We start from the raw sequence: 15,953 nt of genomic DNA on the forward strand, positions 1-15,953 counted from the left end.
AGTGGGTCTGACTCTGCAGACAGAGTGCTACGGAATCTGGCTCACAGGCAGACAGAACTGAGTTACAGTCTTGCTATTGCCATATACTAGTTCCAGAATACTGTACAAATGCCTGAGCTTCAGTTGCCTCATCTCCAAAATCAGGGTACCTTGACTTCCTCGTGTGGTTGAAGATTAAATGTGAAAGGAAAAGGTACTTATCATGACCAACGAATCCTAGACACTCATACGTGGTACCTCTCTTTTTATCTCTTTCCCCTAAGTTTCATCCTAACAGAGCCCTGACCTCTGCTGGCAGTTATAGTTGTAAAAATCATCTATGTCAAATAAAGTGACCTCCAATTAGATGTGAGTAGTTTATGAACTAAAAGGGTTTAATCTGGGTGTGCTAGTTTTCTATTACTGCTGTAACAAATTGCCACAAATTTAGCAGTTTAAAACAGTACACATTTGCAGTCTTACAGGTCTAGATGTCAGGAGCCCTTTAGAATTGTAAATCAAGGTGCAGCAAAGATGCATTCCTTCTAGAGGCTCTAGGAGAGAATCCATTCCTTGCCTTTTCAAGCTTCTAGAAGTTGCTACATTCCTTTGCTTGTGGCCATATCACTCCAAACCTGACTCCCCTGCCTCCATTATAAGGACTCTTTTGATTACATAGTCTGCCTCCCGCCATATAAACCCAGGATACTTGGATATCCCATCCGAGTATGGATGTGGATATCCCATACTTGTGATACCCCATCTCATGACCCTTAATCACATCTGAAAATAAGTTTTGCCATATAAGTGAACATAGTTACCAGGTCTGGGGATTAGGATGGACATCTTGTGGGGGGGTGTGTTTGGGGTGTGTGTGGGAGAGCATTATTCTTCTGCCTACCACACTGGGTATTGATTGGTGTTTTATCACGAGATCTTATATTTTAATTCCCCCTCCCAAAGAGACCATTGAGGGCAGCACAGACACTAAAGGGAGAGATTTTAGCCTGAAGGGAGCTGGTGGTTCTTCACAAATCAAACTTTGCCTTCCCACCATGGCTGGTGCAGAGGTGCTGGGCAATAATGATGGATTGCCACGATGACCAATGATTTCAGTGTCCTGTGCAATTGTGACAGGCCTGCTGAGCCATCAGAGGAAGGTGTGATTAGGTTTTAACTCATATGAGAGTATGTTATGTTCCAGGTATTTGAACATTGACAATCTGTGTATTACATCCAATCATTATTTGATTTGGTTCAAAAGGATCTGTTGGGGCCTGCTACATAGAAACCTTCTTTCCTTAGTAAGAATTTCTGATTAACTAAGACCCCCCCATTTCCTTTCCTGTTATAGGTTGAATTGTGTCCCCCAAAAGATATGTCCAAGTCCTAACCCGCAGTCCTGTGAACATGACTTATTTGCAAATAGGATCTTTGAAAATATAATTCATTTATATGAGGCCCAGCTGGCAGACAGACACAGGAAAGAAAGCCATCTGAAGATGGAAGCAGAGATCGGAGTGATGCATCCATAAGCCAAGGATTACTGGCCACCACCAGAAGCTAGAATAGGCAGGGAAGGATTGTCCCCTACAGGTTTCAGAGAACTCATGGCCCAGCATATGCCTTGACTTCAAATTTCTGGCCTCCAGAACGGTAAGACAGTTATTTTTTCTATCACTTGAAGCCACCTAGTTTGTGGGACTTTGTTATGGCAGCCCTATGAAACTAATATATGGCCCAGCAGTGGGGTGTGCATAGTTATGTCTTTTGGACAATTTAACAGTTGTCTCAAGCTTTGCTTTTCTTTTTATTCTTCCCCCAGTCAAATTAGTGTTCCTTTCTTTGACACCAACTATGTTTTAGACACATGACTTTGAGATCCTAAGGCATTTGCTGGCAGAAACTCCTAAACACTGCATTCAATGCAATAGGATATATGGCATGTCAGAAGAATATGCATGCAACTGGGGTCCTTCTTGGGAAGGAATGTAAGATTATTCAGGGGAACTGATTTTTAAGCTGGATACTAGGAAATATCCAGACAAAGCAGGGTAGGAAAAACTTTCCAGGAAGTAAGGGAAATCATGCAAAGTTACAGAGGCACGGCAGACCACACAATATTTAAAATGTGCCTACTAATTCCTTGTGGCTAGAGAGGAATAGGAGACACAGCAGGTAAGAAGGCTTAGCGTCATATCCAAAGGGCTTTGAACAGTTAGCTAAAGGAAACAACAGGAACCAAGAAAGAATTGTTTAGCAGGGGAGTCACAAGGTCAGATTCTATTTTTTCAGGTAATTTAGCAATCTGTGTAGGGGATTACTTGGAACGGGGCAAGGAGGTCCTGTGGAGAAAGAACAGTTACAGTTCAGGTGGCAAATGGTGGGGGCCTTCACTGAACCAGAGCCAGAGGGGATGGAGGGAAGGAGCTGGATTTAGGAGTCAAAACGGGTGTCTAATTTGATGTGTGTTGTGAAGGAGAGGGGTGAGGCAGTGGGAACTGCAGCTTCTTTTGGAGTTCTTTATGGTTAATGGTGTGTTGAACAAAATACTAAACATAAGAGGAGTATTAATTTTTTGCGTATGCTGTATGGTGGGTCACATTTCATTCTTTTTCCATGTGAGTATCCCATTATTGCAGTACCATTTGTTGAATTTTTGTTTGGTTAGTTTTATGTTTGTTTGCTTGCTTGTTTGATTTTTGTAGAAGTGCATGAGCTGAGAATTGAACCACCGAACTACCCTCACACTTCCAGGAAGAGTATTAATTTTGTGAAAGGGGAAATGAAAAGTGTATTTTGGGGTAAGGTGCCTTTGGAATATCAAGGTGGAAATGTCTAGTAGTTAATTTAAAATATATGTGTGGAACTCAGGAAAGCTGTAAAAAAGGTGGTGCCTCAGAAAGAAATGTTAAGTCCTATATGCAGTTGCAGCCATGGGGAGAGGCTAAGGATGAGAAGAGAAGGCAACCTGCCCAGGTAGACTACTGGGCAAAGAGCAACCTTTCTCTTTCTCCCTCTTTCCTGTGCCTTTCAAGTCTCATATGCCTAAATTCTCCCTTTGTCCACTGAAAAATGGTAAGTTTACAGCTTACAATTTATTTCCATTTCTTAAGTAAACTTTATGCATTGTAGAAGAAAAACTTTTCTGGGGACCATCTCCCACACTTTTCCCTTAAATCATTTGAAGCATTTTGCAACTTGAACCAAGGCATATTTGCCGGGACCGATATGCAAAAAAATAAATGCCTGATCAGTGCAGTCAAAAGAGGCTCTGCTGACTATATTTAGAATAAACTGAAGGTGAGGTGCAAGAAGATGTGGCTGGAGGAGCAGAGAGCAGGCTGAGAGAGAAAGAAAGAGGGATGTGCCTTGGAGAGACCTCAGGTCCTTGAGAAGAGAAGAGGGGAGCTGATTCCATAGGACACCATTTCCCAAACTTTAAACATTCATTCACTGCTTTCATGCTTTTTGCAACATCCCCCACACCATCTGCATAATTATTTACTTTTTCTTTGAAATCAATTTCCCTTTATAAGCTTAAAAACTAATATCAAACAAATAATATCATTTTTGTTAATGAATCACTAAATATTTAAAGGTATTAGTGTTTTAAGCTGCAATAAAAAATTTTAAACTATTACATTCTAGATATATGCCATTGTTTGCCCAGGGCTGCGAACTTGAAACATTCTGCCTCTTGGCAAAGAAGTATAATTGGCTAGCTAGGAAGGTTTTGAAGTTATTTTTGCAACAAACTCAGAATTTCTCCTCTAGGTAATCAGAAGGATTGAAATACATTTGAAAAAAACTTTCTCAGTAAGTAATTCAATGTTATTGAATCTTAGGGATCACTGGTGGCATTCACCCAGCCCTTTGTGTAATTTGCCCTAAGACTGATGCTAAAGAGAGGTAAGGAGAGTGATTGGGGACTAATGTGCCTGAAGCTAGCCAGAGTCATAAAGCCCACAGCCACCCTCTTCTTCCAGAGTTCATGGTGGTCAGACCCAAAGGAGTGCATTCTTCCTGGTATCTGGTATCCCCCAAAAGGCCCCAGAGAGCCCCAGAGAGCCCCAGAGAGCCATGCATGGAATCTCTAGGCATCAGTGTTGGTGCCGTGCTCCTTGGTGAACCAGAGTGTTCCATGGGAAGAGGAAAACCAAGGAGACTTGCAGGGCAGAAAATTCCTCTTTGAGCAGAGAGGATGATTTGGATGAAAGTAAATATGACCTCAACATGTCTTGATGAGAGCAAGCAGCCTAGCATAGCCTCAGGCTGATGGGGCCTGGGGGAAACACCACTTAGAGAATCTTAGGTCTTGCCAACTTGGCAGAAATGACCCAGCAGGCAATCCTTCAAGTACCCATGTGCCTTATGTATGTACACTGACATGCACTGCATCCATCCATCATGAGGGAGAGAGCCCACAGCTGAACAAGGCCTGGGGATGAGTATTTCACATCACTTATTCATTAGTTTGTAAGATCTGACTTTTCAGGACATGACACAGAGTTTCAAGTCATTTGAAATGTTAAAAAAAAAAAAAAAAAAAGGACAACTCTCATCTCCCCACTGTTACCATGACAAGAATGTTGTTCTGATCTCTTTGCTTTCATCAAATTAATTGTCTGTTCCTTTGCAATGGCTTAGATTCAAGGCTGTAGAGACTGTCTGGGAAAACAGTCTGGCTTTGAATGGTAATGAACGATGTATGCATACAATTTGCTGCTCAGTTTGGAAAACTGGAAAGGGATATGTGGACAAAGGTATTCTCGCCCATCTAGGGCTGTAATTTAATTTAGAAGTTAAGCTAGGGATGTTTGAAATACTTATTAGAAAAATGCAGAAATTCTCAGACTTGTTGGAAGGTCATGATTTAGCCAAATATTTCCTGTTGTAATTCCATTCAGAGCACCACAATGTCAATTTAAAGGGACTGCAGGCACCATCTGATTAAAGGCCCTCATTTTTCAGATGTGGAAACTCAGAGACCAGAAATGATTTGCCCAAGGCGAGGCCCTGAAACTCAGAGTACACGGGGAAGTAACCATTTGTGCTCTTTGTTTACATAAACCCAATTTAAAAGTCGTTTAAAAAGAAAAGTCATTTTAAGGTAATGGAAAATATATCATCTCAATGCTGAAGAAAAGAGAGACTGTACCCAAAATTAAATGGAGGTTAGTTTTAAATAATCCATCTTGTGTATGACCAGTAGATTTTGTCCTCCCTAGCTATTTAGACATTTAATAATCTTTGTCCTCCTAGCAGTTGGAAAAAGTGATCAAAATAAAGATACATAAAAAAAGAAGGAGCAAAAAGTAGCAATTGATGGAACTACCTACTTATACTGTCAAAATCCACAAGACTTCTTCAGGGACCCCTTTTTGAAGGGGATATTTTATACAGTAGGGAAGAGCATTTTCTGTGAACTGTCCACAAGCGTCTACTGTCTGATGAAAATGTGTGGTCCTGCATGTAAGGAGTTGGCAGAATCAAGTGAGAACGTGTCTGAAAGTCTTGCCTAACTGTCAGTATCTCCCAACTTCCAGGCTTAGGGTCCCGTGTTAGGATGAAATCTCGAGAATCTGCCAGAGAATGAGAAATTTTGAAAAGAACGAGCAAACAATCCAATTGGGCTCCAGTTTTCTCAGGCCCTGAACTGCTGTCCTCATCCAAGAAAGAGAAGAAATGGTGAAAGCAAAATCCATACACTTTTCTCAGAGAAGATTAGAAGCCATCGACTGAAACGAATGCCTTTGATTTCCACCACGCCACTGAAAGTAGAATTCCAGCTAAGGGAGCATTGCTTTTTTTCTAGTAATAATAGTAAGAAGCCCACGCAGTTGTATACAGGTTTGCAGTTTCCAAAGGCATTCACCATATTATTTCATTTGCTTCTCATGGCAAATCTATGTAGGGATAATTGCTTCTACTCTTCAGATAAGAAAATGGAGTCCCAGACAAGTTAGAGAATTTGCTTAAGCTCAGATAGTTAACAGAAGACAGACTTGGGTATTAAAACACGGGCTTTTGACTCCAATTAGTGGTCTTGTCAGTATATGATGTTTCCCCTTTATCATTCATAAGCTTCTACCTTATTACAACAATCTTGCCCCAAGCTGGAAGGAAGCGGGAAATGAACACAAAGTGCCTGGCACAGTTCTTGGCGCACAGTTAAGTGCTTGGTTTGTGATAGCTACTGTTAAGGAAGGGACAGTGTGGTAGAATAATTAATATCCCAGGATTTGGGGTCAGACAGATCCAGATTTGAGTCCTGACTCTGCCTTCCTTTTACCTTCTCAAAATGCTTTATGTGAACAGGGTCCAGTGGCTTAGCTTCCCCAAGGGTCCTATCCCAGACCTCTAACAGTAAGATGAGATGCAAATGCACATGCAGATCTTTGCATTGTGCTTCTACTTATTGTTCAGTAAGCGTAGGGATATTTACATCCAGAGGATTTGCTCAATAAACAAAGCAATCCCTGCATTGGAACCAGATGCTAGCATTTCACAGGTAAACCCCTTGCTTTTTAAATCTCAGGTATTTAAAGGCCTCCTGTCTTTGTATCTCTCTCGACTCTCAGTCTGAGAGTTTACGAGTGTTCTGTAGACCCCCACGACTTCCCTGCTCTAGAGATCAGGCCTTGGGGGTGGCCGGGTACCTGTATATGATGCATGCCGTGTTCTGACAGGTGCTGCAGTTGTTGAGATCTTGGCCAGTTCGATAAAAGTTGCGCCTGCAAGACAGAGCATTTGCTGGATAAATCTCTGCAAGCAAATCACATGTGATGCACACTTTGACTCGACTCTTCCATTTATCTTTATAAAACCCATATACCCCTCTTGTCTGGACCACTGCTTGCATGTTGCATAGCTATTACCAAAATAATCAAATAAAGAAACTAAAAAGCCATGACCTTAGCACCTCAGGTTTCTACAGTGCTTTGTAAATGCTTTAGACACTTTAAACTCTGCATTATTTTTCGTGCTGACAACAACCCTGAGATGGGTCACCTTCTTATACCCCACATGACAGAATAGGAAAGTGAGGGCTTTTGCAAGTGAATAGAAGGGGAGATTAAAACTCCTGACTCCTTAGTTCATTGTGTTTCTCCTTGCATCCCAGTGCTTCTCTCTTAAAAGGCAATATTGATTCTGATTCACAGCAGCGAATACCAGTTTATTCCTCCTTCCCTCTCCTTTTTTTTTGAAGAGCTTTAGCCATGCCTACTTCTCAGTCTTCAGAGAGCACTTTTTGGAGGGATGACCACAGCGTTTCACACCTAAATGACTAACAGCTTGTCCCTCTCCAGACTGGTGCTGAGTCACCCAGGGCAGCACTTTGTGATTCTTCCTCTGCAGAATTGTGATCTCATTTTAGCAGCTAGTTGGTTGGGCACTGATGGACTGGCCAAAGTCATCAAAATGAGCAGCAAAGGGGAAGACCAGTAGTTAAATTGCATGGCCACCTCATGTCCTTTGTGATAAGCACACAAGTAATAACATTCAATGTAAATGCAGTAACTCCCTGAGAGGATGTGATGGAAGAAATGCTCTCCCTGCTATCATTTTCCCCATCATTTAGCAACTGGACCCCCATCTTTATAATTGTCCCACTCTCCCCAGTCTGTTGACACCTGAATGAATATCAGTGAAAATCCATACAAATCCATGAAAGCCTGGAATTAAATAAAACCTAGTGAAAGAAAAGGGAGGTTGTTTGGTTGAGATTTGGGGAAATAAGAAGATTTCAAATGTTTTGAAGACATTGTACTAACAGAAACCAATGCTCCCTCTGCCTTGGTTCTGACAAATAACTTAACCAACTAGTTTTTAATATTAAAAAAAATTCACCTTACCCTTCTGTGAGAGCTCTAGCTTTTTCCAAGTCTTGAATTACATTCAGAAGGACTTTAATCTTCTCTTGGTTCGAGTGCAGAGATTCTTCCACAGATTGCAGCCTGCCTTGGAGGTCGCAGAGTTCACCCTGTGCCACGTGAACTGGACTAATTCCACTGATTTCTCTCTTGATCGGAAGTTTTGACTCACTCCTTGGAAGAGAGAATGGAATGTAGTCACTTCCTAAACCATTCTGAAACTCTGGGGTGTCTGATGGGGTGGAGTTTTTAGCCATCTCCTCCTGACATGTGGCGGCTGGCTTTGATACATTGTTGGTTGTTAGTGATGCCAGATCCTGGTGATGGGCACTTGATGAAAAACAGTCCAACACTCTTCTTGGATGGGCTGGCTGGTGGTGGATGCCTGCTGGGGGGGAGCAGTGAGTCCTTGGAGGTGAAGGAACACAGGTTTCCTTTGACCGAGAATACAAAGGGCCAATGTCTTTAACTTCAGAGTTGTCTTTGGGCAAAAGCAATTCGGGTTTGAGTTGACCTGTGCCTGGCATGTGGTTGGCACTGCTGGTGGCATTTAAGCAGGAGGGGGATCTTTCTGAATCTGAGAGCAGCATGCTTTTCCCATCACCTGGACACATTTCAACCAAAGGATATACGGAGTTGTTTGTCTCAGCAGGTTTGTTGGGGTTGAACGTGGACTCTCTAGCCTCCCAGGAAGGATTGTGATAAATATCATCTGGGACCTGAATGGCAGCCGTTGCTTTTTCTGAGGTCCCCCAAATCCCTGCTTCCAAGCATATGCTAACAGGCCCATTGCTTTGCACCTTGGGCACCCTCGAGAGAAACGGGTGAGACACCTTGACCCTTCGCGGACCATCCTCAAGATGGTGAGCCAGCCTTAGGTAGGCAAGGTCAGAAGACACAATGTCCTGTTCAGAGAGGGCGCCGTTGACCTGGATGGCACTTTGGGATGCTATTGGCATTTCCACTAGGGACTTGCTGGCTGTGAGTTTCTTCTTTTTGAAAACTGGGAAATGCTTCCTGAGACTGGGGGAGGTTTGGATCGCAATGTTCCGAAAGCCCCCTGCCTTCTGAGACTTGGGGAAGGAGAGAGAGTAGGTGGGGAGGTGATGGTGCTTGGTTGCTTGGGTCTTCCCCATCCCCTCTGAGTCTGAAGTTTGGATGTCAGCTTCAGCTAGGCCAGAGGAATTCTTACTGGTCCCATCTTCCTTGAAGCGCACCTGCTGGGATTTGCTCCTGCGGTGGTGAGGTTGCCTCACAAACTCTACTGACTCGAGACTGTTTCGCTTTAAAAGCACAGGCCGCACTTTCATGTTTTGCTGGGCCATTGAGCCTCAGTTGAAAGGATTGGGACCATACACTTCTTCTGGGCACATTTCTTTAGGTCTTTGGAGCAACATCTAATGATGGTATCTCAGATTCAGACAATTGCCAGCCAGGGTGGAGTCGTCTTCTCCTCTTAGTATGGGAAACTCTGTTGGCCATTCCCAGCCCACAGATTCTACTTGGGAGTTATCCTGAATGCTTCCCCTGCAGTTAAAATATTATTTCATTGCAGCGATAATTGCTACTTAGATAAACAATGAGTTAGGCTAATTATTAAACATCTGATCTACAGAGAGAGCTGGTGGGCTGTTTATCAAGGGATGCAGACAGGCGGTTTTGATCCTGGAAGAAGCTTGCCGTTTTGAACAAAAAGACAACAAAAGTACCATTTAGGGGATAGCGCCAGACTCCCAATGTGTGAATTCCGAAAGAAACCTGCTACGTCTGGAACATACGGCTTCCCTTCCTGGACCATCTATTTCCAGGGTACACCAACTATAGGAAACTCAAACACGCCTTCTTTGCATAGCATGTAAATAGGCAGAGAAACAAATGACCTGGGGGGTTGGTTCTTTGATGATACATCATGCTCTTAAGGGAACATCTCCATTTATGTCAAACATCAATTCCTCCTTGGGGTCCATTGTTTTCTTTCATGCTGCTTCTGTAGTCTTCAGTGAGGAAAAGTTATGTTCCTAAATAACCTCACAAAGCCCAGCAGGGTGTGACCAGGACAGGCTTGAGGCATCAGAGGGTGTTTGGTGGGCAGAGTCCTTGTCGTGGTGTCTTGGCTGAAGTTCACTTGGGGGTGAAGTGCACCATGTCTGCAGTCACAGGGATTTTGAGCTGAGCCCCGCGTTCACTGAGCCTTGGGGGTTGGGGCCTCAGCCACCAGGTCGTCTTTGCAAGCAGGCAAGGAGCGTCTGAAAGGCAAAGAGACAACAGTCGCCACTGAGAATGCAGCCTCCTTTTCTCTGCAAATTCCAACCTCATAGCTGAATGTAAGGTCTGGGAATAAGCCAAGCACAGTACCCTTCTTTCTGTTCCCTTAGCGTGCCAGCCCTCTGTGGCCACAGGGCCTTGGACCAAAATGCCTGTCAGCCTGGACCTTTTCTTCCCTCCATTCCTGGGCATCCCGCAGCCAATTTCTGTTCATCCATGAAGTCCCAGCTTAAATGCTGTTTCCTTGGGAAACCTTTTCAATGACTCCCCACCCCTTGTACATACTCCCAGTTTTGGTCCATATCAGTTCTCCTGTTACAAATTCTCATCACTTCCTCCATTGCATGAATTGCATTGCATTGCATTGCATTGCATTACAGCTGCAGCTGTAATGAAATAATCATCTATATACATATTTATTTAGTGTACCTCCCCAGCAACCCTGTAAGCTCCAAGAGGTCAGGGCCTGTAGCTGTCTTTCTCACTGTGTGTGCATCCTCAGCTCTCCTGCAGGCTCACTGAACTGGATGGCTGAATGAATGGCAGACCCTTTGGAAGCAAACGAGAACTTAAGGATTTGGGGGTCTTCTGGTGCAACTGGGCCTAGGGATTCCTTCTGCTAAGACTCTAACATTTACTTGAGGATGTGATTTTTCCCCTAATGTCTTCATTTTCAAATTACTTTTTTCAGGAGATAAATGTGAATTAAATTTTCCAGGAAAAATCTACTCATAATAAGAGCTACCATTTATCGAACACTTATTTTTATCATGCTGAAGGCTTTACCTGCACTAATGATAATAACTCACATTTACTGGGTACTTGCTAATGGGCTGGGTGCTATTCTAAGCTCTTTCCAAGCTGTAGCTCACTCATTCCCTCCAAAACAACCTCATGAGGTGGGCGCTACCATTATCCCTGTTTTACAGATGGAGAATCTGTGGCCCAAAAACAATTAAATAACTTGTCCAAGGACACACGGCTGGTAAAAGAGCTGGGATCTGAACCTAAATAATCTGGCATTTGTACACTCTACTACCTTTTGAATAGTGTATTATCTCATTCAAGCCTCATCAAAACTCATGGGGTGTTATTATCCCCATTGGACTGATGATGAAATTGGGGCTCGGGGAGGGGAAGTAACTACGAGTGGAGGAGCTGGGATTCTCTGGCCCCCAGGTGTCTGTATCTCCTGGTATATGGGCCAAATGAGATCAGTGCTTTGAGAAGTGAAATTCTCAGACCTCTGCAGAGATACAAGGAGCTGTCCCCTGGCCTTCCCATGGCAAAGCAAAGTTGTTTTCTGCAGGTCAGAGGGAGCCCATGGCACTGGCATGAAGCCCAAGTCTGCCTGAGTTAGCCAAGGAATTTTAAAAGAAAGTAAAAGTGATAAAATAGTTCATGAAAATTTGCTTATCTTTGACAGAGTATTCTGTCTATGGCACCCAGACAGATCATACAGGTCAAAACCTCTGAATTTTCTAAGCAAGGATGCTATGCTCAAGAAAACAGGGACTATTAAGATTCTGTTTGCCACTTGGGGTACGGTTCTTGTGGGTGTAGCTTGTCCCTTGCTTCTCAGTTCTCTGCTTTCCCCAGGGTAATATCTAGTATTATTACTAGATAATGCCCATGGCAACTTTGCCTTTCCCTGCTCTGAGCCACCTTGAGGAGTCCCACCTGACCCAGTGGGATTCGGGGAGTGCGTGGCAGGTCCTGAAAGGAAATTTGATTTGACTAAAATGCTAACAAGTTGTCAACTTGTTATCTGGCTCTGCCACTGCTCCTCAGCGCTGAATGTCCCTTGATCTGGGTTCAAATCCCTGTCCCTTACTGAGGACCTGGGGCAGTATTTATTGTCTCCCAGCCTTAGTGGTTGTTCTTGTCTTTTTATCTGTAAAATGGAACTGACACTCATAGCACCTGACTCAATGGGTCTGATAGGAGAACTCAGTGAGTGAACATGTGCAAAGCTCTCAGCACAGTGCCAAGCATGCAGTAACCAATCAGTATGTGATGGCACCTGCCGTCAGGTTTCCTTGTTATGACTGTGCATGCGGATGTATTTCTGCAAAGAGAGACCATAGCTTTCAGTCCCAGTTGCTCATGGGACTTTCTGTGCCTAAATGGCGGGAGAACCACCATCTGCAGTTTTTCCACAGCCGATAGAGCCACCCTTAGGACAGAGATTGAGCAGAGCTTGGGGAAGCCAGCTTATACTTGCCTCACCTTCTGAAAAGCAGGGCTAGCCTCTGAGAGCTGTGTCATTGCATAACTAGAGAGTTATGCTGGTGCTGGATTACCTGGTCGCTCTGTACAACATATCCAAACAACTTCCTTTTCAAATTAATTTTATCTTTCAATGACTTTGCATAGGAGGTTTTAGGTCTTGAAGGATCCAGTAATTCAACCCCTCATTCCCTGACTAGGTGGTCTCTGCATCCTTAAGTAGCCATTATGCCTGCCTGGACATCTATAGTGGCAGGGAGCTCATTACCTGGTCTCATAGCCAATCATAATTATTTTTATTAATAATGGCAAATATGTATTGAAAACTTACAATTACCAAGGACTGTGCCAACACTGGGCCTTTAATCCTTAAAATGACCCCCTGTATATGATCTCCATTTTGCAGAGAGAATAATTGAGATTTGTGAGGTTAAGTCACACGTCTAAAACCACACCACCCATACCCTTAACCTTGTAGTGCCAAGACTAGCTATTTACAATATGTCTGTTTTTATGGATTTCTCTGCCTAATCATCCCCTACCTTATCCCAAACCTTAACTGCTCATTTGGGACTCCTTCTGGGGAAGTTCATTCCCATTGGCCTCAATTATCTGAAGCTGGTTTTCATAAGAGTTAATGTTTAGTGAACATTGAGTGTGTGCCAAGCATTGAAATAGCTGTTTTTCATTTACTATCTCACTTAATACTCACAGCTAACATTAGAGACAGGTGCTATCAGTCCCCTGTTTTATAAATGAGGAAACGGAGGCAGTAAAGATTAAATGATTTGCCTCAGGTTGCTCATTGGGTAAGTGATAGAACCAGCGTTTGAACAGGACTGACCCCGAGGCACAGGCTTCTAACCACTGGGCTTTTCTGCCTTCTCTGAGACTGGGTAGGGACCAGTCTGTTTGTGCAAAGCTGTCAAGCAGGTTTCAAAGTCCCTTAATATTTTCCTTCTGAAAAATCTGCCATTATTCTTGTCTCCGCCGGGCTTTGTCTCCAGGAAACTTACATTCCTTTTAGATGTTTTCTTTGATCTTTTAATACCACCGGTTTTTTATTGATAAAGGTATTACATGTTCATTGTACAAATTCAAATACTACAAATAAACAAAAAAAAAAAAAGAAGGAAGGCATCACCTGAAATCTTACCTCCTAGAAAGAGCCGCCATGCTCCAACAATTTGGTGGAAATCATTACAATGTCTGGCTGTGCACATGCACTCGGTCAGGTTTGTAGAAAGCCTTGATTCACTGAATAGATTTACGCCATCTTTCATGCCTACATTTAAAATAGGCTGATAGGCTATTAACTTGTCTAGTTAACCATGTAACTCGTCTAGTTACACCATGATCTAGGAAATAGTAACATTTTATAGGTATTTAGGTTGTTTCTAAGTATTTGCTACTATTAATAATGTTGTACATAGTATTTTATATATATGAACTTTGGAGCATTTATCTAATTATCTCCTTGGAAGAAATTTCTGTACAAGGGTTTAATAGGTCAAAGGAGCTATACATTTTACATTCTGTTGCTATGACCGCTTTTTCTTCCAGAAAGTTCTACTAATGCATGCCACCGCCATTCCTGTCTGAGAAGGCCTTTACACCAGAGCCTCTCTGTTATTGAGTATGATTAATTTTTGAAGACTTTTTTTCACAATTGCCAATAAAATGATAAGGAAATTATATTTCATTAATCTCACTATGGAACTTATTGAAGAATGGACACTTTTTCATACATTTAATAGTTTTACACTACATTTGATATAGGTAAAGAATGAAAAGCTGAATGACAATTTGAATAATCTGGCTAAAGCAGAAACTCTTGTGCCCTAGAGGTGGCCTAGGAAGCTTAGCAAATATAAGAACTTCCACTTTTGAAAATTTATGTATTTATGTTCCAGCTCTTCTGCCCCAATGCCTACCATAACCTTTGCACAGACATCCTGGGGAGCACCCCTGGCTGAAAGAAGAACCCTCTAGAGGTTCTCTATTCTCACAGGCTCCACGCTCGCCATTAACCGATAGGGCGTTCCCAGATCTTGGTGATTAGGGATTAATTATTATCTTGGAAAGAGTCCAGAATTTCTCCCCAGAGGTGGTCACATTGGCCTGCTGCATGCCCAGCGACTGGGACTTATTGCTGATTTTTGCCCACCCTTTATTTTCTCCTCCATTGATTATTGACTTATTGAACATGAGCAGTTTGTTTATGTCCCAGTGGTGCGTTTGGTCCAGACTGGATTTCCCTTATGGAATCAGTGTCCATTCAATAGGCACAAGATCTTTTAATAGTATCTCTGTAGCTGACTTTAGGCTTCCTCTGCCATAAATTTCCAGTTCTCTTCCCTCATGTGTTTAGGTGATATGGGGAGGGGTTGAGGACATAGGCTTTAGCATAAGATGGGCTTCCTGACAATTGAGCTGGAACAAATGATCTGGACTTCATAAAGCCAAGTTGTCGTGCAGATTAAATGAGATAATCTAGATAAAATGGTCAGCACAGTCGATATCAGCTCAGCAGGTGGAATCCAACTCTGAGCTCTGAAACACTTGTCAGTGGGTCTTGGGCCCCTCTACTTTCCCTTGAAGAGGGAATGTACAGTATGACATTCCCAGGAATCAATCCCATCTCCCAGCTACCTCCAAACTTTGTGTACCATTTTGACATTTTACCATCTCCCTGTGCTATCGTTATCTTCTGACTTGCACTTCCCAATTGGACAGCAAGCTTCTTTTTTTTACATGGGCAGGCACTGGGAACCGAACCCGGGTCTCTGGCATGGCAGGTGAGAACTCTGCTACTGAGCCACCATGGCCCACCCCTTTAGAGCAGGAAGTCTTGGTCCTCTCTGAAACCCCAGACTTTAGCTTCACACAGAGCAGGTGTCAAGTGAGTGTATGTTGAATAAATGAATATAATCTGGTATTGGCTAATTTGCTATAGCTTCTACAGCATGGAAGACTTATATAGTTGGTATGGGATAAATATTTGTGTAACTGGTTAAGAGCAAACAGTTTAATTCACGTCCAACTTTCTGTCCAAGTGATACAGTTATCAATAGGTCTTTTCATTTATGCCTTGGATTTAATTGTTTAAATTTTATGGAGAAAACCTAATATGATAAAGACACTATGGTAAACATTTAGAGGTTACAGAGATGAGTAAGGGCTGATCACTCTTGTAGCAGTAAGAAGGGACCTTGTGATGCCACCTAAAATGAAATTGGTCACTAGGAAATGTTACAAAATGCTGTACAGAGCATTTTGTGGCAGACCAAAGGGAAGCTATCCAAGTCATTTCATGTATCTAATCATGCTTCAAGTGCCAGAGTGCTTTCATGTTGGCTGAGATTTAGGCCAGGGCTTGGCAAACTTTTTCTGTAAAGAGCGAGAATATCTGTGTTGTGGCATAAAACAGCTATAGAAAACATGCAAGCAAATGGCGGTGAATTTGTCCCATGAAGCTTAATTTATAAAGCAGGCGGCATGCTGGATTTGTCCTGTGGGTCATCATGTGCCAACCCTGCTTTAGGCATTGGGGAGCCATTGGGGCTTTTGAGCTTGAGGCACTTGATTAAGTTTCTGTTTTCC

General features: G+C 42.8%; 2 protein-coding genes across 10 annotated transcripts in view; one reads left to right on the top strand and one right to left on the bottom strand.

Moving 5' to 3' along the window:
- The window catches only part of DOCK2 (dedicator of cytokinesis 2), a 446,749-nt gene that overhangs the window by 265,837 nt on the left and 164,959 nt on the right, over window positions 1–15,953 (top strand). The gene's annotated exons all lie outside the window — the stretch shown is intronic.
- The window catches only part of INSYN2B (inhibitory synaptic factor family member 2B), a 111,597-nt gene that overhangs the window by 21,240 nt on the left and 74,404 nt on the right, over window positions 1–15,953 (bottom strand). For 4 of the 7 annotated variants that reach the window (XR_013166310.1, XM_077137618.1, XM_077137617.1 and 1 more), the window contains 2 exons: window positions 7,839–10,102; window positions 6,642–6,716 (listed from right to left, as the gene is read on the bottom strand). Coding sequence is in view for 3 of the 7 variants with exons in the window: in XM_077137618.1 (XP_076993733.1) it covers window positions 6,642–6,716; window positions 7,839–9,181 (1,418 nt within the window). In the remaining 4 variants the exon portion in view is untranslated. Of the gene's footprint in view, window positions 1–6,641; window positions 6,717–7,210; window positions 7,379–7,838; window positions 10,103–15,953 lie in introns of those variants that run through there. The other 3 variants (XR_013166312.1, XR_013166311.1, XR_013166313.1) reach the window with 1 other exon arrangement.

Source organism: Tamandua tetradactyla, chromosome 20 (genome assembly GCF_023851605.1).
Source record: "Tamandua tetradactyla isolate mTamTet1 chromosome 20, mTamTet1.pri, whole genome shotgun sequence".
Taxonomy (NCBI): domain Eukaryota; kingdom Metazoa; phylum Chordata; class Mammalia; order Pilosa; family Myrmecophagidae; genus Tamandua; species Tamandua tetradactyla.